This window comes from Terrapene carolina, unplaced genomic scaffold (assembly GCF_002925995.2).
Source record: "Terrapene carolina triunguis isolate 2854851 unplaced genomic scaffold, T_m_triunguis-2.0 Scaffold189, whole genome shotgun sequence".
In the NCBI taxonomy this organism is placed as follows: Eukaryota; Metazoa; Chordata; order Testudines; family Emydidae; genus Terrapene; species Terrapene triunguis.
In genome coordinates this window covers 12,060,988-12,088,457 of record NW_020664540.1, presented here as the reverse complement: position 1 = coordinate 12,088,457, position 27,470 = coordinate 12,060,988, and the positions used below count along the sequence as shown (strand labels likewise).

The window sequence follows — 27,470 nt, the reverse complement described above, 5'->3', positions numbered from 1 at the left end:
ACCAATATAAACTATAACCGCTCAATGGCAGGGACCAGCTCTCTCTGCTTATGCTGATTCTAGCATCATGCAGCCCCTATCACAGTTGGGGCTTTACATGTTAGCATAGTAACAATACATGTCATTTTAAAAGGGACCTACACAAAGAGTATCTGCTTCAAGTTACCTGGTAATATAGGGGAGTATTCTCATGGATGAAAAGGAAATAAACATTCATGAACAGCAATTGGCAATGTGACACATTTACCCAACATGTAATATAGCAGATCAAAGCCAGGCCTACATGAGAAACTTCCCAGAATAGTAGCGTCAACTAGGGAGGAGTTTTTTTTCTTGGCAACATTTTTATACCAGAGCCTCAGTGTAGACAAAATTAAACTGGCAAAAAAGTGCTTCTGGCAGGATAGCGCATTTTGCGTGTCAGTAGGCTATACCAATAAAAGCACTTTTTTGCCAATATAACTGTGTCTACACTAGGAGGGGTTTGCCACTATAGCTATACCAGCAAACCATTTCTAAGATGTACCTTATGCACTTGGGTCAGGTCTATTTAAATTCTATAAACACTGATGCTCTTTCCCCATATTTATGAACAAAACAATTTAAAAAAAAAAATACACCTTTGGAAAATTACTGTTAAAGATTTATTGCAGTAATACAATAAAATTTAGATAAAACATTTGTGTTTAGTTACACCAGTTTGGAAGTTGCAGAGGAAGGCCCAGCTTTTCAAAAATGACTAGTGATTTTTAGGTGTCCAATTTGAGACACCTGAAAGGGCCTGGTTTTCAGCTGGTGGGTTCTCAGCCCTGTCCCTAAAAATCTTGGGTTGGGCACTTAAGATGACTAGTTGCTTTCAAAAATCATGGCCTAAATGGAAATTCCTGCATTCATGCTACCGTAAATCATTTAATAAATTCTCCATTGGCTGCCTTCAAATAGAATATGCATAATTGAAGGGTGTTTCCCCCCTCACGACCCCTGGAAAAAACAAACAAATCGATCTATAAACTAATCCAGTCAAGTGCACTCAAGTTTTGGACACATACCATCCCCCACCCCCGTAACTACATATGTGCAAAACACTTTTTTTTCTTTTCATTTTTTTTTTAAGAAAAAAATTCTGCATTCTGTTACAAAAGCATTTCTTGAAAAGATATTATATCCCACCTCATTTTAACAATCTTTTGGTGCCTTTGCGCACTTTGAGTGAAATGACATGTTTGCAAAGAAATTATTTTAAAATATGGAAAACATGATGTTTATGACAGTCTATGGCTTAAAGATTTTTTTGTCAAGTACCTAATTCATTTTAGTGTATAAAAGTGAATGATGGTTCTTGCATTTACATGAAAAGAGTTTTAATAAGTAGCACATAAAATGGTGGTAGAAATGTGTACAGAAAAGGATATTTACATGGCGGGGTCCAGTGCAAAATAAATGGAGAACCGAGTAGTATCAGAGGTGACACGAAGAGCCCGAAATACAGTACTTGTGAGCACGCGCTGGTTGCTCACACACACCAAGGGATCTGATCGGTTGCAACTAGTAAAGTGCCTTTACTTAAACAGTAACGGAACCCTAGCTTCCCCCGTCCTTGGACAGAGTTCTAGTCTTATCCTCACCAGGAGTCTCTAGGGACCTGGCAGTCTTAATTCAGACTATATTAGACCAGGATTCTTGACTATTCTATTAACTCAACTGTTCCCTTTCCCAAAATGAACCCAAGTCTTGGGTTTCAACCAAAGCAGTTGTATGGACTGAGGATCAATCCCATCTAAAAGTTTACGTTCCAACATTATGGATTTAAGGGTCTTTGGTTTAAAAAAAAAAAAAAAAAAAATCCCCCAAGTTATAAGATAGGAAAAAATAAAAGGAAACCCATATCCCCCAAGGCTTCCTTGTCACATCCTCACCCCTGAGGCCACGTGGAAAGAGCTGCCATACAAAAGAGGGAAAAGGGAGAGAGAAGAGCTTGTGATTGGTGCCCTTCGGTAAAAGAGCCCGTCACCGTGCGTAAACCTGTGTGGAAGTATTACAAGTTGCCCTTCTTCCAGTACTCCTTGCTGGAGCGATGTGAGCCAGCACTCAGGAAGTCACACATCTCATTCTTCTGGCTAGAAGAAAAATCACTACAGAGGGAAAGGAAGAGTGAGGTGAGCAAGCCCCAGAGCCAACATCTGACGAGTGCACAAGCACAGCGATGACAAAGTAATCCCACACAAGCATTAGCTCATCGCAATCTAACACCACCTGTTTGTACAGGAACAGAAGTGTCACCCTAAGAGAACAAGAAGGTAGAATGGCTGAGATCTTCCATTTGAGGGGAGCGGGAGGGGGACATGTGTTTATGCCATTTACCCCATGATGAAGTAAAATCATCTCAGCTGGATAAAATGTAAACCATGTGTTTCTGAAGCCTCGCTGAGAAAAAACATTTGTAAGCAACGTAATACGTATCTGCAAGGCAGGAGGCTGCAGAGGGGTGCTTGCTAATGAAAGCATCTGCCCGTACCACACCTTCCTGTGGTTTTACAAGCAGGCTGACTGCGCCATAAGCATTTCTGCAGTGAAATGGACTTCTCAGTATTTAGTGAGCAAGAAAACCCCGCACTATAAATACAAAATAAAATAGCTTTTCAAATGCACGTAGTGTGGAGAACACACAACTTCATTAAACTAGCTTGAAGTGAAAACTGAGACCATGGCGATGTTGTAATTGATGGGTATTATTGCAGCAATGTCATCCTTCTGTATTGGTGAATGTGGGTCCAGTGAAGAGAATGTCCAGTGTTTCTTTGGTGTGTGTGGTATTAATATTACAAACCCTGGGTGCTTTGAACAGCACAACATGAAACTTTTAGACAACCTGCTAATGAAAACAGCGTGAAATGAATCAGTTTTCTACCAGAAGAGCATAACCCACAACCCAATTTTAAAACAGGCAATCAGCTTCGTAAGTCACCATCCATGCTGCTTTCTATTAAAAATATGGCCACAAAGATGAAAAACCACGTTAAAAATGTTCATATCCTGAATGAGCAAAAAAGGATTTCGAAATGGACACTTGTGCTGTAAGTTTTCTATGCGTTATGTGACACAGATCTCAACACACACAAACAAAACCCTGGTGGGAGTTTAACCAAATGTGAATCGTGTGTGTTTGCACCACTGTCCCGTCTGAATTTTTAGCAGCTTTCTCCCCATCCTTGCCCCTGATCCAAGTACTCCAAATCTACTTTAGGAAGTAAAAATCGGGTCCTTTTTCTTCACTATTCAACAATGTAGACAGAATTCAGAGGCAAGCAAGTGCCCTTATGGAATAAGTCAGAAGTGTAGATCCAGCTAATTTACAAAATGTCACCATCACCGTCATCTTGGGTAAATAAAAAGGTTCTTCCGGTTTACAAAATTAAAGTCTGACCGTTTGCGCTCCAGGCCCTACTTAACTCAGCGTGTGAGGGTTACTACAGCATTGCTGGGGGAGATTCCTTCCGCGAGGCCTGGGACCCCGCCCAGGCGCTCAGTAGCGGTGTCCAGTGTACGCCTTGAGCCAGGACGTCACAGAGGCCGCAGCAGAAGAGATCATTCCACCTGCGCTGCTGCTGGCATTAGGCTGGGAGGCCTGCGTGCTCTGGCTCTGTGACAGCTCTGCCGGCTGAGAGGGGATATCGCAGAATCTAGGGCTTGGCAGGTTCTCCCAGTCTGTCCCTAGGTCAGTCTCTTCATCGCTGACGTGCTCGTCTCCGCTCTCATCCGTTTCACCAGCAGCACCGGGATCCACAAACTCCATGGAGTCTTCGAGATCAGCACTTATTTCAAATGGCCCAGACCTGTGAATGCATCGACACAATCCCATCAGCCCCCACAGTGGAAAACAGCAGCGGAACTACATCTTGGGTACATTGGGAAGCAGATCACGGACAAGTAAGAGTGTAAATCAGCTATATTACATGGTTACCATGTCTCTTTATTAGTTGGCTGAGAGAAATACTCAGTGATGACAATGTATGCTGAGGAAATGGTACGTGATATTTAAGTTTTGGTCTACAGAGCAATGAAGAGGGAGGAATTGCTAACAGTGCTCTGCTTTGGACTCTGAAACATTAAAAAACCTGCAGAGTAATTATTCACCATGATGGTGGAAGTCTCTGACTGCTACAGAACAGCCGGTTTTAATTTTTAAAGCTAGCTCAGTGTAAAATTAAATATACTGGGATGTGTCCAATATGAAATTACCCACTGTAGATCTCCACCTTGTACAAGAACTAGGACAAACTCATAGGTGGAACTCAGGAGCCCGTATTTATAAATGTATTTGCTCAGCCTGATTGTACTGTTCCGTGTGGCCATGCAAGAAGCATGGGTTTATTTTCTGCCCCCGTCTTGACCTGAGAAGACCAGGAATGGCCCTCTAACTCCTATCTCCTGCCTGGTGTGCACAGGGCATCCAACAGCACAGGTACCCTTAACCCTGGAATTTCCCAATTTTCAAGTCTTTGCAACCTTAATATTCTTTTAATGTAGTTTCTTTTAAACATAATTTCCTGGATTTTTTAAAAAACAAACAAAAAATAATACAAATTCCATCATCGTTTGGCAGCACGTTGACTCCCTCATGGCTCATCAGCAAGGTTATACCTCTCCATCTTCTTTCTGATAAGCTAAACAGATTGATCTCTTTATGTCTCTCATTGTAAGGCATTTTCTAAAGCCTTCAGAGAATTTTTTTGCTCTTTTCTGCCCTCTCTCCAATTCTACAACATCTTTTTAAAAACGTGGACAGAGTTTTATGACATACAGGTCCCCAACGCTCTCCTGCCTCCTTTCCACACGGGAACCGTCTTGATTGCCACATAGGAACCCCACTGGTTTGCTCGGTCAGCACCTTCCACAGCTGCAGAGAAGGAGCAGGATCAGCCCCTTCTAGTGATACTAACCATGATGATAAGTCAAACCTTTCAAATTTACAAAGAAATTCTACATTATGGAGACAAGACACAAATGTTCCATCTATTTACCTGCCCAAGTTTTCAGTGTCTGGACTGACCAGATACATAAGGTTCCTGAGCGTATGTAGTGGATGCAATAAATCTAAATTTACATGCTAGAAAAAGGGAGAGAGAGGAAAAAAACTAGTTACTGGAGGATCCTTATAACTCCAGTTATTTTAAAATATATTCAAAGAATCTAAATATGTATTCACCCGACCTGAGAAAAACAAAGATAAAGGATATTGGCATTCAGCTTCTTCACTGCCCGAGTAAACTTCCGCCTGCTGAGGTTCTCGCTACAGAACTCGCTGTTAAAAAAAGAACACACACACAAACTGAAAAGCTGTTCATATTGTTGAGAGTCAGGAACTTGATCTTTATTTCATAGCACTCTGCCTTGGCTTATCACCATATGCTTACAGATAAACCCCCCCACGTTAAACATTTGTTTAAATCAATCATAGCACCAGTGTCTAGAGCATTTGTGAGAACACATATCCTCACCTTGCAAGCTCACTATTTTTTACCAGACAACACCCATTTGGGGCCAGATTCTGCCCACCTTATTCCCGTGAATACTGCCACTGGCTTCAATAGGGGTAAGTTAGGAGAACAGAAAGGCCCATTTCTCTTAGCAGCCTAAACCTCTAGCTTTAAATACTGAAAACGTCTCTGTAGCTTTTGGTTCAGACCTCTGCAGGGTTGACTGAGCCCCCACCGGCCTAGGTAGATAAACTGAACTCCATACAGTCTGCTGGATATGGAGCCCATCTGCTCTGCACAGACATTAAAGACTCAATGGCACTTTTGAAAAAATGTGGAGTTTGCATAGTGCTTCCCATTGGTTTGGCTCCCCACCCCAGAGATGGCTGCATTGTAGCGGGGCAGTGCGTATTATCCAGCTCCATGCTGCAGCCCTTTCTCAGCATGACTAGTACTGAGTCACATGACTAAGTTGTTGAATTGGGCCATAGAACTGAAGCTCTGTGGGTTCCTTTAGGATGAGAAGTGCTATATTAATCCTATGTCATATTTCATTCCTAAACTGAAGTCACTGAATGCTTGTAGTGAAAAGCTGCAAAACCGACCTATCCCGAAAACTCTGGGCTCTCAAAAACCTTAACTGGGCTCCAAGCTCCTATTACCCTCCCAAAGACAAGTAAGTTGCACAAAAATGTAAACGTAAAGCCATTACAAACCAGCCAGCCCAGGTAACAGTTTCCTGTAGGATATACTCACAGAACAAGAGTGAACTAAAGTCAGGTCAAAAGTAGTCAGGGATTCAGCTTCTTAAAAATGTGGAACTACTTGCCTGTTACACAACTTCTTGGGAAGATTTACATCAAGTATATGAGACAAAATGTTAACGAGTTGAGTTGCATAGCACAATGCAGCACTGATGGTATAGGCAGGATTATTATGCTCCATATCTAAAAGAAATAAAGAAATCATTCCAATATGGCTTTAATCATATCCAGGTTGATCTGTTAATGAAACAGACCCAAGACAGTGTCATTTATGGGTATTCAGAACCTTGGGAATCCAACTCTCGGTCACAACAAAGCTGCCAGGAGTTGGTAGAAAACAGTAATTCTTGGAATAATTGTTACAATTGCTCTACAGCATGTAAACCACGTTAACAACAACTGACATTGTTTTTCTTCTATTATGTATCTCACTAGTGTCTCCCCACCAGAAGAGAATTACAAAGATTTGATCCCTTTATGAGCAATCCTTCATCTCTTTAGGACTAAGGTGAAATGGCTCATTTGCAGCTACAAATCTGCACAAAACAATCTGGGGAGGTCTCAGTCCTGAAGTGCCTTCTGCTGGCTGCACAACTTAAAGTTCTACAGACTGAGCCAGATCACTGAGAAAGTCAATAAGACTTTGCTTCTTACCTGGTCCTTGTGTAGTTTTTTTCTCTTCCACCCAATTGTAATAAGCTGAATAGTCTCCATTATTAGGAAGACTTATCCAAGGCCCTGCAATGCTGATGCTGGTGTCCCCATTGTGGTCATCACACACCCATCTCCCAGAGAGATACGTAGTTCTCCTGGCTTCTGCAAGCTTGCTCACAGTGCTAGAGGTCATGGCATTGTCACACTCAGAAGAAACATCTGCAGGGTCTCTGAAAAAACACAGTTACACAGGGTTTTTAGAGCCCTTTAATACAGGCAATGGGTTTGGCAGCCATTTAGCCACATATCAAAGACAGCAAAATTCCTGAAACAATAACTTGCAAAAATCTCTGCTGCCAGGATAACTTTTCTTTGCATCTTCTGATCAAAGATCCCAGTTTTTTGTTTATTTAAATCTTCCAGTATGTTTTATTTGATCGGTCAATAAAGTTTCCTTTTACACAGTTTCAACTTTCCTTATTTTGTTCAACAGATCTACTGCAACAAACACAGTCAAACTCTTTGGGTGAATATGGGAACTTGTAGCGGCCAGCTTTGCAAAGGCTGTACTGGCCATTCCGCAGCCCAGCCCATGACTCCAGTTCAGCATGTCACTTAAGTACATGCCGGACTAATTACATGAGTCCTCTCATTGATGGAACTATTCATGTCCTTTGGGCACGTGCTTAAATACCTTGCTGACTTGGGGCATATGTGATGACTTCCTACTAAGGGGCGAAGGGTTCATAACTGGACAAGTATTGAAATATACAATAAGTTGTTTTGGAAAAGAAAGAAGTTTAGAATGTAATGTTAGAAAATAGTGTTAAAATTAAGTGTACAATCCACTTACTATTTATGTCCCTCTGATGCATGGCTAGAAAGGGTTAAACATCCTGCAAAATAAATAACCCTCAAAAGACATGTGGGGAGATAATGTTTGTGGTTTTGTGTATTTACATATGTATGAGTAGGGTGGACAATGTAATCAACAGTTCCTGTCTATGCTGTATTCTGATAATCAGAGGTCAAAAGAACATCATATCCTGTAAATGAATTGTAAACACGGGATATCTCAGTATTCATCTCTCTTTGACATGTACTGTGAATGGTGGAAGAATAAGCAAATGGCCTTATGTTAATTCGTCTAGCTAAATACCGGTGATGGATCTCCTTCAAAGTCAATTAATTTTTGTTCCCTGAGGAATTCCAACTTCTCAAAAGACATGAAATTGTATAAAAGATCCTGGGGTCCTGATTCTGTAATCTCAAATCTGCTTAGACTTCATCAGGGGAAGTTTGAGTCGCAAGACTGAGGTCCCAGTTATGCTGGTACGCCCTGAATATGAGATTTGGAAATTGGACTATCACCTATAAACTATTTCTGAACAGGGCCGGCTCTAGGCACCAGCGTCCCAAGCATGTGCTTGGGGCGGCACTTTTCAAGGGGCGGCACTCTGCCCCCCCCCCCCTTTTTTTTGTTTAGGCGGCCGCACTCTGGCTTTTTTTTTTGTTTTTTACTTGGGGCGGCAAAAACCCTGGAGCCTGCCCTGTTTCTGAAAGAACTCTTTGCAACTACAAAGCTCACCATCTCTGCTATGAATTTGCACCCCCAATGGATTGAACTCATGTCTGTAGGTATATTGATCTTTTAGCCATACTCTCTCTCCCTCTTGTTTTTTAATAAATTTTAGTTTAGTTAATAAGAATTGGCTGTAAGCGTGTATTTGGGTAAGATGTGGAATATTCAATAACCTGGGAGGTAATGTGTCTGATCCTTTGGGATTGGTAGAACCTTTTCTTTTATATGATGAAATAAGATTTACAGAATTTTTCATCATATTTGAAGTGGGTACGTGGATGGGGGCCTTTAAGGGAACTGTGTTGTTTGGACTAAGTAAGGTAATAAAGAAGTTGTTTTGTGCTGGTTTGGTGAATATTGGAATATCCACCAGCTTAATGGGGACTGTCTGCCCCGTTCTTTGCAGTTCACCCCAATTGAGTGACCACAGCTGGCTCCACACTAGGACCCCGGTCACAGTCCCCAATATGCTAGTTTGTTTTATTAGGACCACAAGATACAGACCAATACTTAGAAAGCAAATCTATCAACCTGTGTTCAGTTTTCTATCCTAAAAAAAAATTCTGTATTCCATACCTCATGCCAGTCTTCACTTCCTCAATGGGAAAAATGACAGACGTTAGCTCCAGTATGTGTGACCGTCGAAGATTTGCCAAGTGTTCATGTTGGCTTCTCAAATCGTAATTTTTTTTCTCCACCAGGTCTCCAAGCTTGCGGTTATGTCTCTGGATCTTCTCTTTCTTCTCCTGATGCCTCTGAGCCCTGCGGTAAAGCTTCTGGTTCTCATCTTTAATTCTGAGAAGCCCCTCTGAGTCTATGAGAATAACAGCAGGCGTTATCCTTGGAAAATGAATGATGTAATGTAGCTCATATGGAAGGTGAGTCAGAGTTTGAGGCCAGAAGGGACCACCCAATTATCTTGTCTGATCTCCTGTATATCACAGGCCACCAACACCACCCAGCACCAGTGCACTAACCCAACAACCGAAATTACACCAAAATATTATCGCCCACAGGAGACTGAACTATTATTTGTCACAGGCAGAGAATAGGAGGGACTGAGGTGCACCAATGCCTGAGGCCAGGAATTGATTAAGTGAAATACACCCAGATAATCCCAGCAAGTGTCCCATGCTGCAGAGGGAGGAGAAAAATTCCTAAAGTCACTGGCAATCTCAGCTGGGGGGAAAATTCCTTCCTGGGCCCACATATGATGATCAGTTAGACGCTGAGCATGTGAGCAGGAGCCAGCCCACCAAGCACGTGAGAGAGAGAATGCTCGGTGTTACCTTAGAGCACTGGTCTACACCATCCAGTGTCCTATCTCCGATGCTCCAGAGACCAACCCCCCCCCCCAGAATACACAGGGGCAAGGGGATCCCTTCCTGATATTTATAGAAAACCAGATATATGATAGCTTATTTTTCAAATTTTTTAACAGTTCCCCCCTGCTAAGTGGGACAACCTATCAGTGGTACAACTTTTCCGAATGTCTATAAAGAACAGATTGAAATGGACTCTGAGCTTCTTCTATACCTTCTGTCCAAGTATTTTCTGGACTTTGAGCAGGAATGTCACGCTCTCCCAATTTAACTAACGAGCTGGTGTAAACATTTCTACTTATGTAGATTAAATGTAGAAATTAGCATGACGGTGGCCAAAATGGTGCACACTGCTGCATGCAAAATGAGTGCGGATCACATCTTTGTTTAGAGTTTGTGCCATCCACCTTTGCATTGGTACCTATTCTTTGGCTTGTCACAGTGTGTATGCTCGCTCAGGATATGTGGATCCCAACACAACAAGCCTTTTATTACTGCAAAGGATACCACTGAACACCACCGTATACTGTCAAACTAGAACATGCTAGCATCCTCAATTACTATAGCTGCCTGTATTCAGCGTGTGAATCAGACACACCACGCCTCAGAAACTTGACTTCATGAACGCCTGTTAACAAAATCATTCACTGCAGAAAAGAGCTTTCACAAACATATGGTGATGGCGACTTAGTGATGATTATCACAATCTTTAAAGAAGAGGCTCCTCAGACATGTTTAAATTAGCTTACTAAAGGAAAAGCCTTTAATATTTAAAACAATAGCCCTCAGATGACAATGAATTTCACTGTCTATGGTCTCATTAGCAATAACATCAGCCAGGTTTTCTTTATACTGAAGCATAGTATTCATTTTTTAGTAATTTAAATAATTTTGGAGACATTTCTTAGTTTCTTGGGGAATGCTATCCTGGCATTTTAGTTATGTTATCCTGGCAGGATAGTTATTTGGTCAGGACTGAGTCCTGACATCATTTTATTATCATTTATGTTGCTTGTGAAGCACAGAAGATTCTGGAGTGATAATACCATGGGAAAAGAACAGATTCCCTATGGTGTTTATTACTAAAATTAGCTGCCTTGTATTATTTAAAAAACTCTCTCTGTGTTAGAAAGATCATCACAAAAATACCTGAACAGACCATTCAAACTGCTGACCTATAGAAAAATTAGAGCACAAAACAAGCAATGAGTCCAATCTTTGGAAACTATGGAATTAATCTTCACTTGGCCATCCAGTCTAGAGTGCTTTCAGCTTTACAAAATGGTGAAAAATGGACTTTTGACTGAATTGTGGGAAAACTGACTTTTTGCTCCACCAGTGCAAAAAATCTTTATTCACCACCAATTAGACAGTTTCCTTCAAACATTCTCATGCCATCAACACAACCTCTAATAACAATTTAGATCAGATCTCTCAAACACACCTTTTAAATAATAATAAAAACAGATGGAGAAAAAATTCCACGTTTACATATGTGCACTGCATTTTGAGAGCTACTTTCCTGTTACAAATTCAGCCTTTGTCTTGCACTAGAGTCAACAGTAAGACGTGAAAGAGAGAAGGAGGGGGGATGTACCAATATTTTTTTAGCTATTCCAACATTGAAAAAATATAAACGTTCAAAAGTTGTTAAAATGACCAGCTATAATGACTTAAGGGGAGTATCTGACTGAGCTTGATAAGTTTATGGAGCAGATGGTGTGATGAGATTGCCCACAATGGCACATGACCTAGCCACAACTGCTATTAGCAAATATGGCCAAAGATGGAACACTAGATGGGGTGGGCTCGGAGTTACTACAGAGAATTCTTTCCCATGTGTCTGACTGGTGGGTTTCACCCACATGCTCAGGTCTAACTGATTGCCATATTTGGAGTCAGGAAGGAATTTCCCCCTGGTCAGATTGGCAGAGACCCAGGGAGGGGGGATCGCCTTCCTCTGCACCTTGGGGCCTGGGTCACTTGCTGCTTTGATAAATGATGAATTCTATGTAACTTGAAGACTTTAAATCAAGATCTGAGGACTACAGTAACTCAGCCAGAGATTATGGGCCTATTCCAGGAGTGAGTAGGTTAGGTTGTGTGCTCTGCGATGTGCAGGTCAGGCTAGATGATCCCGACTGTCCCTTCTGGCCTTAAAGTCTATGAGTCTGTCTGTCACCTCCCGAGCCAGGTTTATACAAACATTAAAAAGTGTCCCCCAAATTATGTCAGACTAGCATGACGTCCCATGTTTGCACTGCTTGACCAATATAAACACAGCCACACTAGTAACTGTCCCATAGAATGTGTGTCAGGTATTTGAGCCTCCTATGACACTTGCCATCCTGACCTCCCCTCATGGGCAGATGGTCCCCGCAGATATTTTAAAAGCTTAGGGCCTGATTTTCAGAGGGGCTGACCACCCCAGTCTATCACAGTCAACGGGAGAGACAGATGCTCAGCATCTCTGAAAATTAATGTTCATTTCTGAAAACTTGAAGAATTTCATGTTCCAAGGTCAAAAGTACTTCAAATTCCGTAAGAGGCCGTGAGGACTCTCTTCCATCTGGGAGGGATTTCAAGATGGGCATAGATTTCATTAATAGCCCTCTGAATGAGATCCTCTGGGATCTGCTTGCAAGAATAGGTGTCAAGTTACTAATTTAGGGGTGACTATGCAAATAAGGTTATGTTAGTACAGCAGTGACCATGCTAATACGTTTTTTTAAATCTGAGCACGATCTGTGAGCTAGACATTTAGAGAAGCCTTGAGCAGACTAAAACTGAGCTGAGCACTCATAAATGTAAACAGTGTTTCACGCGGTCTCCTGAAACCTGACACACTGCAAATCTCCCATCTGCATCAAATCATTAAAATGAAAGATACAGAAGGCTAAAGTGCAGCTTTTACTCTGGCAAAATCCCCTTTGACTCCAGTGAGAGGTGTACCACCCAAGTAAGGACTACAGGATTTGGCTACAAATCAGGCACCTGATGTGGGCTAATGTTCACTGATAACTACACGAAATTTAGAGCAGCTCACGAGCAGTTTGATACTCTTTATCATAGTGGCAATGGTCAGGAGTACCAAGCTCGGGAAGCAGCCATTCTTGGAGATACAGCTGAAAGATGGAATAGGTTGCTAAACATTTACTCCATTCAAGCTGTCCCAGAAGGATTTTAACATCCACCCAGTTGCATAATACATATCTACTTTAATTAAAACCCAAACATAAAAGTGATTAACAAAGATCACCCCACTTCCAATAGACCTTCCTGTATTGATCTCCCAAATAAGATCACACATCAGGTTTAAGAGGGGAGGGTTTGGCAAGTCACTTTTTTCTTTTAAGCTAAAACTCAATATTACATTGGTTGATGTTCTCTCTTCAAAACAATTCAGGTATTACAATTGGCAGATACATAGACACTACTTACTTCTTGTCATTTCATCATTCTCTTTGCAAATGGTTTGTTTCAGCTGCTCAATCCTCATCTTGCAAGACATTATTTTCCATCTCTGAAAAAGAACATGCAGTGATTGCATGACAAAAACTAAATTGAATCCATCACCTTGATATTAACAACACCAACAGCTATAACTCAGAAGTACTGGGATATTTTTAACAAAGTCAGATCCCAAGAATTTCAAATAGTCTCATCTCTGTACAGAAGAATGCCGTAAGCAAACAGAACCTTCCTACAGTAAAGTCAGGCAAAATCAAACGGTTACTGACTAAATACATAACCAGAAATGATGAATACTGGTAGTTTTGAAAATTCTGAACGTCCACAATCAATTTCAGTTTTGTTAGGCTCACGCTTTTCAGGCAGGCAGTACAACACCATCTCCAAGTTAAAATGAAACAATAATCTCAAAGATCTAGGAATACAAAGAGTTAGAAAACTACTGTAGACTTCAAATAACTCACCAGCTGATCAGTTATCCTTTTCCCTTCCATAGCCTTTAAAACACTATGGGAAAAAGATCATAATTGAAGATTAGCTGACAATCATGATTACATGTGGCAAATACAAGAGGTTGGAGCGAATGTTTTATCTAAAACTGTTGTAATCAACCAATGACAACACTACCAAAAACTAAACTATAACTTACTGGTTTTGGAATTCACTCTGTTTGTTTTTAAGATGCTTTAACCTCTCTTTCTTGTCTAAAAACCTGTAAGAGAATAGATTAAATTTGATTACTGATGTTATGAACAAAGTATTTTATACAGTGAGATAATGCAAGGTATCTGAAACATTAATAAGAGTCCTGAAGTTTAAGAGCACCTAAATCCCAATTGTTTGTCTTAATCTCAGGAAGTTATGGCTAAATTCATATGAAACCTTACAGAATTCTAAGAGTAGGTCTACTCTGCAACCATGAGGTGCAACCGCAGCTCATGCAGACATACCTGAGCTAGCTTTATTCTAGCTAGCCGGGGTACTGCAGCCGTGAAGCTGCAGCAGCATGTGCTTCAGCATGGGTTGTACTAGCTCGCCTGGAACTCTAGGTAATTACTAGCTAGCTTGGGTAGGTCTACACACCCAGTGATTGCAGTGTAGACATATCCTAGGACACACGGTAATAGGAACAGAACCCATACACTGCAGAAACATCTGCTAGTTTGCCATCAAGCCCTGTCAGCATTATCCTTAATGACAACTATTCTCAAAGGTTTATTACTCAGCAATAAGTTTTGTTTAAAAAAAAAAAAAACACACCTCATAGAAATTTCAAAAACTCTCCAGTCATTTAAGATATCAATGGAACTCCAAAAGTCTTTCTGAAATTTTGAACTTAAAAAGAACACCGTTTCATAGGCCTTGACTGAATTAGTTAAGCAAGTCTATTCTGATATTAAAAGGCTATATATGAAAAGCAAATTTTCATACCTTATGCCTACAACAACCATGAAGAGACAGAACCGAGAGTTAATAGGGAAGTAGCAAGAGCAATAACTAGGGGAGTTACTAAAAAAAAAAAGACAAAAAAAAAAAAAAAAAAAAAAAGGGGGGTGGGGGGTTTAATCTCTAGTTTTCTGTTCGTGTGCAGATACTGGACTTATTCCCAGGTATCTGATTTGGCATTGTACCCATCCTGCCCCACACCTCCACTGGGCACCATACGCTAGCATTCCAATCTGAAGATAATTCCATAGAGGATCAGAAGTTTTCTATGTGGCCTGGGCCACCTCTCCTCCCACTTGTGATGGTATTACATTCCTCTGGCAACTTCAGCAAACACATACATGGAAAAGTAATATTACTAAGCTCTTGGTGTAGATTAGCTGTCTTTAAAGCAAGCTTATCCCTTACTTAGGCCTCTTCTCCTTCTCTCACCCCGTCCTTTCTCCTCTGAACACCGTATCCAGCCTCCTCCTGCTATACTACCTGATTGCCTCATTCCATTCTACCTTAAATATTCTTCTCCTGCTGGTGGTTGGCACCTTCATTCTTACTGATGTGTCCAGATCTGAGGGAGGTTCCTGTTTCCGTTCCTATTTCCTCTCCTGCTCCTCCACAGCCCTATCCCCAATCAGAAGACTTAGGGCAGGTCTTCACTACGGGGAGGGGGGGGTCGATTTAAGATACGCAAATTCAGCTATGTGAATAGCGTAGCTGAATTCGACGTATCGCAGCCGACTTACCCCGCTGTAAGGACGGTGGCAAAATCGACCTCCGCGGCTTCCTGTCGACAGCGCTTACTCCCACCTCCGCTGGTGGAGTAAGAGCGTCGATTCGGGGATCGATTGTCGCGTCCCGACGAGACGCGATAATTCGATCCCCGAGAGGTCGATTTCTACCCGCCGATTCAGGCGGGTAGTGTAGACCTAGCCCTAGATGCCACCCTCTCACAGCCAGCTGGCTCGAGAGGCCTTCTTCCTCGCCTTTACACTGAAGAATCTGGACACCTGCAGAGGCTTCTTGGAACAAAGGGAGGAGCCAGCACCATGCATCCAGCCAGCTTTCTATGGCCCACAGACCACAGTTTGGGAGCCCTGGATTTATAGTAGAAAAGCAACTTTTTACTAGTTTGAGAGGGGAAAAAATTATGTATCAGAGGGGTAGCCGTGTTAGTCTGGATCTGTAAAAAGCGACAAAGTGTCCTGTGGCACCTTATAGACTAACAGAAGTATCGGAGCATAATCTTTCGTGGGTGAAATTCACCCATGAAAGCTTGTGCTCCAAAACTTCTGTTAGTCTATAAGGTGCCACAGGACACTTTGTCGCTTTTTAAAAAAAAATTATGGTTACTGTTTCCAACATTGTAGTCAGGTTTCCAAGCTAGTGACAGACCTCACCTACACTTCACAAAGCTGCCCTGGTCTAAATGTAGGCTAAGCACTCAAAGGATCAAGGACCAAGGGCAAGTTAATCCTTGACAGGTTAGAAAGTTGGGGTGTTTCTTTGCCTGACTACGTGGATTTGATTTGAGACAAAGGAACCGTGTAAGGCTTGCTTTAAAATGCTGAGGGTTGAGAGCTCACAGCTATAGTGTAACTATGGGTTTAGATAGAGTTTATTCAGCATTCCTACTGACTCACACAGTAAAATGGCAGCAGAAATATTTTTAGTCAAACAAATATGTGTTATTCTCTAAGAAAAATACGGGAGGTGCTACGGAAGCTAGAGGCAGATCATGAGTTTGAGGAATGTGGTATTACTGGCATTCAACCTGCACAACTCAGCACATTCATCCTTTCTGAACATTCCCAATCTATTAGAGATCATAAAAAATTACACAAGGTGCACTGGACTAGATTTATGTTTACCCTGGAGAAATATACAAGCCTACTGTAACTCTGACTTTTGGCTATAACCAAATGTAACTTGCCCAAGGACATGCTGCCCTGCAATCATGCATAGAGGGCTTATGGCAATTCTGTATTTTTATAACTAGATTAACAGGTGATGGAAAAAGGAAAAGAGTGCTGGAAATCTGACCAAACTAATTGCCCTAATCATGTGTTTCACTTTAGGGAAAATGAAGACAAATTGTTATGTATTTGGAACCAACTTCAGAGGGGAACTAACAAAATGTAAGGCAGCAAAAATCGTAGACTACCACCCCCACTCCATCAGTAATGTCAAGGAGCTCACACAGATTTATTTAGCAGGTTTCTTCAAAACACAAAGTGCCATCCCTTTAATATGCTCCTAATTTTAATGTATATAAAGAAAATCAGTTATATATACACTCACACAACATTTTAGTTTAGAAGGAAACAAGTGTAACTTTGAATGAACAGTTATAGATATTCCTATTACATGTAACTGAGAAGATGTAGAATATCTAAAGTTGTACATTAAATCTGTAAGCAAAGGAAGGTTTTTCTAGCTTCAAGTACCAAACAGACAGGTCTCTCTAAGTATACGTTCCTCTGAATTATTTCTCTAGTGTCAGCAATCATTAGAAAGAAACAGCTGGAAAAGAGCACTTATTAATTGGTAAGTGCTCAACAGCAATGACAAAAGTGGGAATTGATAGGGATAGCTGTCACTGTATCCACTTGTTATAATAAAAACCTATACATTTTATAATTAGTGTGTACATTTGATTGTATCCCTCTTCGTATGTCATTTTTCTTCAGGGCAAAGAAGAAATTTTTGTATGTATTTTATGGCGCCTAGCACAATAGAACTCTGACCCGGATTGGCACCCACAGATATTACAGGCCCTGATCCTGTATGCACACACATATATGCTTAACTTTGTGTGCACAAGTAGTCCCACTGAAATATGCAAAGTTAAGCATGTGCAGGTTTACAGGATTGGGGCTCTAACTATTAAATAAATAATTAATAGACTCTTTTTACTTAATAATGACTAAATTCCTTAATTATACCACTAACTTCTGATGTGGACAAAATGTAATTCTTTACCTCTACTTCAACTACTGGGAAATGTACTCTCCTCTTGTTGCATGCATCCTGGAAGAAGACTATACCTACCAAGTCCATATTTAATGTGAGAAAAGGAAAAAGCTTTTTTGTCCCAGTCAAAAAATGTAATGCAAATTTTCATTACGTTTCAGTTTTTGTATTTTCGACCAGGGCCTGTAAGTTTCCAGTAAATAGCAAATGAATACCTGCAGAATTACTGTCATAAGAGAATTTTTTTTAAAAAAACAAATAAACATACATTGCCCTTATTGTTTCCAAGTCAGGTAATGACAGATTATTTGACAAGCTGGCAAACAAGCATTCTAGGCTGCCAAATAGATGGTGTAAAATGAAAGGTCTCTTTTGCCAGAAAGCAATGATCATTTAGTTTCCAAAACAACAGTCAGTTGGTTGACCTGTCTACTTATTAAAGGAACTGTATTTTGAATACAAGTACAGTATAAATATTGACTGCCAGATCAGAATGGAAGAATGGCCCATCTACTTGAGTTTCCTCCTTCTAACCCTGGAACACATTACTTCCAAACATGCACTGTATCTGACCATAAATAAGGCTGCGAGTTTGTCACGGAGGTCACGGATTCTGAGACTTTCCAGGACCTCTGTGACTTCTGCAGCGGCTGGTGCGACTGATCCAGGGGCTGCCTGAGGAGCTTGGGCAGTTCCTGGGCCAGCCTCACCGGCCACTGCTGGGGCAGTCTCGGGCCACCGCCCCCACCCAAACAGCAGCAGGAGTTTGGGTACGTGTGGGAGGGGGGCTTAGGGCAAGGGGCTTGGGAGGGAGTGAGGGTTTTGGGCGGCGCTTATCTTGGGAGGCTCCCCGGAAGCAGTGACATGTCCCTCCCTCTCAGCTCCTAGCTCCGTGCACCGCAGGAGTACTTGTATATAGTATAAGTCATGGACAAGTCAGAGGCCGTGAATTTTTGTTTACTGCCTGTGACCTGTCCATGTCTTTTACTAAAAATACCCATGACTAAAATGTGGCCTTAACCATAAACCATGATTTACAGAAAGTGTACTTGCTTAAGACACCCAAGTTAATCCTTGGCTTTGGCATTTGTCATCTGTAAACAGCATTGCAAAGCTATCTGATTGACAGGTCTGGTTAACTCCCAGAAAAATTAATCATCCATGCTCAAATGTAAAGGTGTTGGCATGGATTTCAAACATGCCAAGATGCCCTATGTGAATAATGGAAAGGAGGATGTTGGTGTTTATATTACCGGAGGACTTCCGGACACATCAGTCTTAATTATGATTGCACTTTAGTAATTAACCTAAATAGAGTTTCAGTCTCACACTCAAAATTAGGTATGACAGTTCCCATCAAGGATGAGCATTATCTTCCAGTGTGAGCTACCATTATATGTAATTTTTGCCAGACATATGAGCAACTTCAATCTTATTATAGTTTAACAATTAGTGTATAATATTCTCCTGCACAAAGCAGTCTAAAATTATATGAAGCTCAGTGCTGGAATATGAAAAGTGACTAATAGCTCATAATGCTAAATACTCTAGAGTATAGGAAAACTAATAATAAAAATTCCACAGTCTGGAATGAATAGCGATACATTTATTTTTAACTTCTACCCCTCCAGCCCTTCCCCCCCAAAAAAAATCCCCACTAATGTGTTTAATCAATACAAACGGTGGGCCCAATCCTACTCCAGTTGAAAAGAATAGGAAAAGTGTCACCAACTTCATGTAAAGCAGGTCTGGAGCTTGTATGAGGTACACTTCTCCTCTCTCTTTCATTACATGGGTAATCCTGAAGTTGAATTACCCAGGACATGCATAGGACTGATAGGATCAAGGCAAGGGCCATCTGGGTGTCTTGTATGGCACTGAACAAATTGCTGGTGCTACACTAATCTAGGCACTACTTCAATATAGATGATAAATTAATAATTAATAATAATAAAGGCTACGGTGACCAGATTCCAAGTGTGAAAAATCAGGACAAGAGGTGGTGGGCAACAGGCACCTATAGAAGAAAAAGCTCCAAGTATTGAGACTGTCATGATAAAATTGGGACATCTGGTTATCCTAAAAAAGGGACACGAATTGAAATCTAGTCAATTAAAAAAAAAAAGAAAAAGTTAAAAGTACTTCCAGTGACTGCACTGCTCTGGAGTATCTCTGACAATTTATGTGATCACGTTTTTTAAAATCCTTCTCGTCCCACCCCATTGCTGTGTGAAAGACTCACACAAACAACAAAAACTGAATAAAGAGAGGAAACAATGAAAGAAACAATCCACAAAATGCTCTCAATTGCAGAAATTAAAATAAAGACTGCTTTTCTAGAATATTTCAGTTAGTCACCTTAGGTGTTACTTGTAACAATAGTAGGTACAAATTTTCAGACAGAAAAGTGTGATTTTTTGCAGTTGATGGTGTCCCACTAATCTTACAATAAAAAAGAATGACACAAGAATTATTAAGTTACATTCATACCATTCAGTCTCCTGCTACAGAGGTGAATTCACATTAATGCTATGTAATGGATTAAGAAGACGCTGTTGTATGGTGGCCCTATGGCTACACAAATCCTGGATTGTGAGCTCAGTGTTTGTGTAAATAGACTGGATTTATCTAAAGGACAGTTGCCACTCAGAACCTTGTGCACAGCAGTGAAACTAGAGAGTCATGCTGGTGCCTGGTAAAACTACAAGCAGCCATAGACCCTGGGAGTATTCAGCAGGGAAGGTGGCCCCCAAAATGGAGGTTGCTAGAGGAGTAGAGTAGTGGAGATCTTTCCACAGATGCAACTAGAAGGCAGTGAGAGAGGAGAGGAGACAAGACAAAACTCTCTCTCACTTCCAGCAGTTGGAAGGACATAGCTCAAATTTATAAGACTCTGTCTGGCCAAAGATGAATGAGGAAGATGGAACTTCCAAGTAAGGTCCAGAGAAAGCATTAGGGCAGAAATCTCAGCACCCATCATATCAAATGGGAATGGAAAGGACAGCTGGGCTTTTCATCAGAGCATTGGCTCTAGAACATCCAAAAGCCCCCCCCCCTTTGTTTCTCATAGCCACTTTCAAAGAGACTGGTATCTGATAAACCTCTGAAGCCTTAGCAATTATGGAAGGACAGCCGTCACTCTATAGTAAAGGCTGCAGCTGAGTTTCCTGGTCTTGGTCGAACTCTTGATGCTAGAAAAAGGATAGAAGCCCCCAAATGCCCATTTAAGTTCCAGACTCACAAAATGAGATTATCACAGAAGCTGTGGGTAACCCCTACACAGCCTTAAACAAATGTTAGTTTCCATCTATTTTGGGAAAGCTAAAATATAGTCAGTTTGTAGTTCTATGACACTAATAACAGCAGAGATCAGACTAAAGCCCCAGTCCTTCAAAATGGTTAACACGGGGCTCCCTGTAACCCATGCCCCACAGAATTCACTACGACTAAATGGCATACGGGTTCCATTATGTGGATCAGTTTGCAGACCAGGTCATAAGTGGACTTTCTACATTTAAGTTATATTGGAGAAAGGGTCACTTTTAGCTACATGAAAGGTCCAGCATACGATTATGCGCTAATACAAATCTGGGTGAGTCAATATCTACAGAAAATTTTTTACATTTAAAAAGTCAGTAAAACATTCTGAGTGAAGTGGCAAGTAGTGACATGAATGTGATTTTAAGATCAGTCGGCTAAGAAGAGATGCTAATTTCCTTGACTAGTCTTACACTAAATGTACTTGGTATCCTTCAGCCAAAAGTAAAGACCCAAGCATACAAACCTGTTGCCCACCTTCCCAAAACAGTTCAAGAAATCACACACAGCAGCTGCTAATGAAGCCTCAGCTAAAAGGACTATAAATATGTAAGAGCATAAAAGCCAAAAATTGGGACAATTCTTCAGACAGACAGTGCTGTGCAGACTATTATCGGGAATCTCAGATGGTCATCTTGTAGCAGGTAGGATGCCTCAATAGTTGAAAATATATTATGGAAGTGCATAGTTAAACCAGAACATTGTTTGCAGCCTTAATACTTATTCACATAACCTTGCCATCCGGCCAGCTCTTTGCAGGAAGGAACTATTGGGTCTGAATTTTTTTTTAAGTGAACAGTACAATATTTGGACAATTTTAAAACATGTAAGATAAGAACAGTTTCTATGGAAAGGGATAAATATAAGGCTCACACAAAACAAGGTGTCTGATTTTACCAGTTTACCGTAGAATTTTGAAACTCCACCCACATGTGCATTTCAAATAGGCTACTATACTTTTGTTTCCACCTCTGAATATTTTTAAATAGATTTCCATTTGTCTTAGTTTCGTAGTGGTATGTCATGGCATTTGTTATCAGATGCATTTGTTGACAAATGTTTCACAATCTCCGCAGCGGGCGGAAGGAGGGAACGCAAGACCCCGGACACAGCCCCATCTCTCTGCAATCCCTCCCACTCTGACCCCCCCCCCCCCCCCCCCCCCCGGCCGGGGGGGGGCCCCGGCCCCCCCCATCTCCCCGGCCTGGAGGGGGCAGCTCAGGACACCCCCCCCGCCCATGTCTCCGGCCTGGAGGGGGCAGCTCAGGACCCCCCCATCTCCCCGGCCTGGAGGGGGCAGCTCAGGACCCCCCCATCTCCCCAGCCTGGAGGGGGCAGCTCAGGACACCCCCCCATCTCCCCGGCCGGGAGGGGGGAACTCAGGAACCCCCCCCCATCTCCCCGGCCGGGAGGGGGGAACTCAGGACCCCCGCCCCGGGGGGAGCTCAGCCCCGCATCTCCCCGCCGGGCCGCGCGGCGCCGCCGCTACCTCTCGGAGTCGCGCCCGTCGAAGAAGACGAAGTCGCCGCCGCGGACGCACTTGGCGCAGGTGAGGCGGCGGCGGGTGGTGTTACACAGCGGGCACCGCTCCACCGCCACGTACAGCCCCTCGGCGTCCTCCTCGCCCAGCGCCCCGGGCCCGGCCCCGGGCCCCCGCCAGCCCGGCTGCGGCCAGCAACCGCCGGGAGACGCCATGACGGGCCCGCCGCGCCGCCGCTCACGTGGGACTTTGTTTTCAACCGCGGGCATGCTGGGAAAAGGGGGCGGGGCCGAGGGGAGGGGGCGTGAAGCCGGCAGGGAGGGGACAAGCAGGGGGGGAGGGAGAGTAGGGCAGGCAGGTGGAGGGGAGGAGTGAGTGAGAGGAGGAGTGAGTAGGGCAAGCAGTGGGGGGGGAAGGAATCAGGCAGGCATAGGGAAGGGTGAGTGGGGCAAGCGGGGGGGAAGAGGGCAAGCAGGCAGGCTGTGGGGGGAGGGGGAGTGGGGCAAGGGGAAGTGAGGCAAGCAGGGAGGGGGAGAGATGAGTGGGGCAAGGGGAAGTGAGGCAAGCAGGGAGGGGGAGAGATGAGTGGGGCAAGGGGAAGTGAGGCAAGCAGGGAGGGGGAGTGAGTGGAGCAGGCAGGTGGGGGGGGAGGAATCAGGCAGGCAGAGGGAAGGGTGAGTGGGGCAAGCGGGGGGGAAGGGGGCAAGCAGGGAGGGGGAGTGATGAGTGGGGCAAGGGGAAGTGAAGCAAGCAGGGAGGGGGAGTGAGTGGAGCAGGCAGGTGGGGGGAGGAGTGAGTGGGGCAAGCAGTGTGGGGGGAAGGAATCAGGCAGGCAGAGGGAAGGGGGCAAGCAGGCAGGCTGTGGGGGGAGGGGAGAGGGGCAAGCAGGGAGGGGGAATGAGCATGGGGCAGGCAGGGGGGGAGGGATGAGTGGGGCAAGCAGATGGGGAGTGAGTAGGGCAAGGGGGAGTGAGAGTGGGGCAGACAGGAAGGTGTGGGGAGGAGTGAGTGGGGAAGGAATCAGGCAGGCAGAGGGAATGGTATGTGGAGAGGAGGGAGAGGAAGGGGAAGTGGGCAAGCAGGCAGGCAGGCAGTAGGGGGAGGGGAGGTGGGGACTGCCAGGGATGAGGGGCAAGCTTGAGGGCAGAGGTCCTGTGGGGCAGGAGTGTTGGAGCAGAGGGCCCCATAAAGGAAGGAAGGGAGGGGGGATGGAGAGAGGGGGCTGCAGGGCACATGGGTTAGGACTCAGGCTTGGCCTTGACTAGGGACAGTTTAGGCAACAACATGCATAAGCCAAGCCAGATCCCTCAGTGGAGACAAAGCCCCATGGGCACCTCTGCTGATCTTAGGACCACACACTTTCCCCCTCAATGCCCCAGCTCCCGCCAGCCTCTGATTATACAAAGAATCTGTTTCCATCAGCAACAGAACAGTTTAGCCATGCTGGTTGTGGGAGACTTGCTTGAAAACATGAACACCCACAGCTGTGCCAGTGGTAGACAGAGAACCCAATGTGTTTTTTTGAAATGTCATGGCGGCTGAACAGTGGGACTTACTGAAAGGCAGTGGGGTTAGCAATACTGGTGTAAGATATCTGTATCCACACCAACTGGAGAATGCCCTCCCTTCCTCCACGAAAACAGAAGCCCTGTATTTACTGTTCTGCAAGTTACGTAGCCACCCATCCCTTCCCATAACAGACTTCTCCTTTTATACCCAGGAGTTTAGTATATGACACTGTAGCTTAAGTCAGTGTAGGAGAGAGTCCCTTAAATAAACTTTTACAGTTTTCACACTCCATTCTCTTTGAATTGGAGCAGCACAGTCACCCTTGCTGCATTACATACACCCACCTCCTTATTAAAAATAAGATGACCAGTTACAAAGGTTGGGGGTGGGGAAACGAAGAGGACTCCTCTGTCGGCCCTAAGCCTCTAAAAACAGCATGACTAGGAGTGTAAACTGCCCCTTTAATAAAGGTAGAACACACAGGAGTGCTGCTTACAAGTTGGTCTTTGTTTCTTAGCCCCGTTCACAACATAGCTCAGGCTTACAAAAAGTTATTTCCCTGGCCCCTGACAGATCAATACCACCACCCCACCTCATTCACTACGACTGCAGCATCCCCTCTTTATTTTAAAAATATAGTGTAAATAAACCTCACTATCTTTCCTAACTTTCTGATCAGCCAGCTGCTTGTCAAAAGAGCTCCTTCAGCAATAGCCTTTTCTGGCCCCTGGGATCCCCCCCAGGAAGGCCTGCATTTGCTGGAAAATAAGTGACAGAGTGAGTTTGTGCATTCTGGATAGCCCCAGAAAAGCAGAGCCATCTTTGGTTTTGTTGATATGGTTTCTGTCCCTGCTGTATGTACTTGATGCAGACAGTTTAGCATCAAAAGTGCCAGCCATTGGATTGAAATCTAACTCTTGCATGTACACCTAGGTTAACTATTTGGCACTTTTGTCTTCTATTCCAGTTAGGGTGACCAGACAAGTGTGAAAAATTGGGACAGGAGGTGGTGGTGGTGGTGGAGGAAATGGAAATAGGAGCCTATATAAGACAAAGCCCCAAATATCAGCACTGTCCCTATAAAATCAGGACATCTGGTCATTCTAATCCCAGTTTCCTAGTTTATATAGTTCTTTTGCAACTACTGCAGGGTTACAAGTCTTTGGTGCAAGATACCCACTGGAAATTGGCAAAGGTATTTTCCCCCTGGGTCAAAGCCTCTAAAACAGGTGATCCTACTACGACATTTTGCAGTGTAATGATAGTCTAACAGTGTTCAGCATGAATCTTTTATAGCCAACAGTTCTTTTGTTTCAAGGTGTTTGAAATAGGTACTACTTTTCTGGTAACACAGTTGACTGTACATAGTAAAGTCTTGATGGGGTGTACTTGTATTGATATAATAAAAAAAATTGCCCAAATTAGTCAATCATGAATTATGGACCAGCTCATCTAAAATCCCATGACAAGCAGTTAATTTTTTTTTTTTTAAAATAAATGGAACCACCTGTGTCCACTAACTGGACTTTCCCTCATCTAGTTCAAGCAGATTTGCACCAGCATTGGATCAGGAATCTCATTTAGTTTCAGTGGTTCTTCTCCATTCTGCTTCTCGAGTTGATTGCAGAGTTCACACTAATATTTTATCTTCAGCATCATTCACACCTGGCCAAAATAGGACACCATGAGCTCTGTTGTATACACTTCTCAATGTAGAGCACATGTCTGGGCACTAGGCTTATTTCTGACCTAGTACTGTATGGTATCATGACAGCATCCAGAACCCCCCATGCACCAATTTCATCTCTACAATCCCTGTATGTTTTGAGGTACCAGGGCTTCTCCCTTCCAAGCCAGCCATTCCATCTAGAATCACTCTAAAGTTCTCTAACTCAATCTTTCAAGTTAAGTGACTCAGTACTACCCAAACACAAGTGACCTTTCCAAAACAAAGTCTAACAGACTCCTCTTCCTGCCATTTTGTTGCACTATTTATAGGCATTCTTGAAAGCATTTCCTTGCTCAGGTTACAGGACATGAGTTAGGGCTACAGAAAGTTTTACCATTTCACATGACACTGCACAACCTATCGTGTGTCCCCTCCCCCCCATAGCTACTGTCATAACCAGCATGCAAATAGTGATCCATAGTAGTAATCTCAGTCAAAATCCATATACATTTCCTCCTCCACAAAACATTAAGACTAAGAACGAAACCAAAAAAAGAAAATATAAACTGCTCTGAATTAAAGATCATTCCCAAGACAGAACTTAAATAAAATTCAGTGTACAAGGCATTGGGAGGGGAAAATAAAGCCAGTTGAATTGCTACAAATCCCTACCAGAACCTGGACACTAGTATACTGCTTCATAAAAACAAAATAGGTAGAACCAAGACAAACTTACTAAACTTTTTAAAGACAAAAGCTGGACAATATCAAGAATTAAAGAAAACAACATACCAATTAGGCCTAATTCTCATTTATGAGGTACCTTGTCTACACCTTAACGTTTTGCTGCCTTAAATATACTGCCATAGTTAAAGCAGTGAACACACCATCATGTAGATAGTTATACAGATATGAAAGCGTTGCTGGTATAACTGTTGGAATAAAACTTTAAATATAGACCAGGACTCAAACTCCGAATGCTTCTCCCAATGCAAACTAATTTGTAACTACTTTAAAGCTACCAGAACTTCACAAACGGGCTTTAGTGTAACCAAGAATCAGGCCTATAGTTTTAAAGATTATTATTAGAGAGCCAGGAAATTGTAAGCTAAGGTTAAACTGGAGAACATTTAAAGTATGGAAATTCACAATTCAAATATTGCTCCTAGAATAGAGATTTGTCACAAGGGAATGGAAGAAAGATTTCATCAAGTTATCAAGAATGAGATGATTTTTCCATTAGCGATGAAAAAAAACAACTAACTATGCATGACTCTAGGAGATAGGAAAGGCTTCAGAAATAGCACTGGACTACATGGCAACTTGACAATCCAAAATAGACAAGTTGAAATGGAAGATAAAACTCCCAGACATGATTGTTAAGTCTTATCATGGGCAGAGGCTTGAAATACTGCATCTGCTGTCTGACACAAGGGGTGGAGGGAGACACACAGAGGGAAGGGTAGGGAAAGTTTCTTGGCAATGGGTTATGCTTTTCTTCATTTCACAAGAAGGCACTCAACAGTGACCTCTAGTGGCTCAGTAGTGTGAAAGCTAATACCAGCACAGCTTTATTCTCTTTGCAACTAGAGATGGTGGGGTTTATCCTAGTTGCAGTTAAATAAAAGAAACATAAAAACTCCAGTCTCTGAAACCCTATCCTGAGGAGAGCATTGCTATATTGCATTTACCTCTGACAGATAGACAAGGAGCTGACTTTTGCACTTTGATAATGCTGCCTCACCATTCCTCATGAATGAATGTTGCCAGTTTGTATGGGGACAAGACTTGTAAATTTGCATGAAACAAAA

The 27,470-nt window shown here is 42.7% G+C and overlaps 1 protein-coding gene across 1 annotated transcript; it reads right to left on the bottom strand.

Annotated features, from left to right (window-relative positions):
• Positions 1–630: 630 nt before the first annotated feature.
• Positions 631–22,649, bottom strand: ATG14 (autophagy related 14). Its single transcript, XM_024208653.3, has 10 exons — positions 22,491–22,649; positions 13,920–13,982; positions 13,735–13,777; positions 13,241–13,322; positions 9,054–9,291; positions 6,896–7,125; positions 6,307–6,424; positions 5,212–5,302; positions 5,022–5,107; positions 631–3,833 (listed from the first exon to the last, which is right to left on the bottom strand). Exons 3-10 carry the CDS (start codon positions 13,762–13,764, stop codon positions 3,524–3,526), a joined length of 1,185 nt encoding a protein of 394 aa, XP_024064421.2. The 5' UTR covers positions 13,765–13,777; positions 13,920–13,982; positions 22,491–22,649; the 3' UTR covers positions 631–3,523.
• Between the last annotated feature and the right edge of the window lie 4,821 nt (positions 22,650–27,470).

Bases quoted from the DNA above. Each gene is read 5' to 3' on its own strand.
- ATG14 (XM_024208653.3), bottom strand. From the start codon at position 13,764: ATGGAAGGGAAAAGGATAACTGATCAGCTG. The intron at 13,323-13,734 runs GTGAGTTATTTG...GTTCTTTTTCAG, and splicing joins AAAGGATAACTGATCAGCTG to AGATGGAAAATAATGTCTTG. The intron at 5,303-6,306 runs GCAAGTAGTTCC...TTTTTTTAACAG, and splicing joins CCCAAGAAGTTGTGTAACAG to CGAGTTCTGTAGCGAGAACC.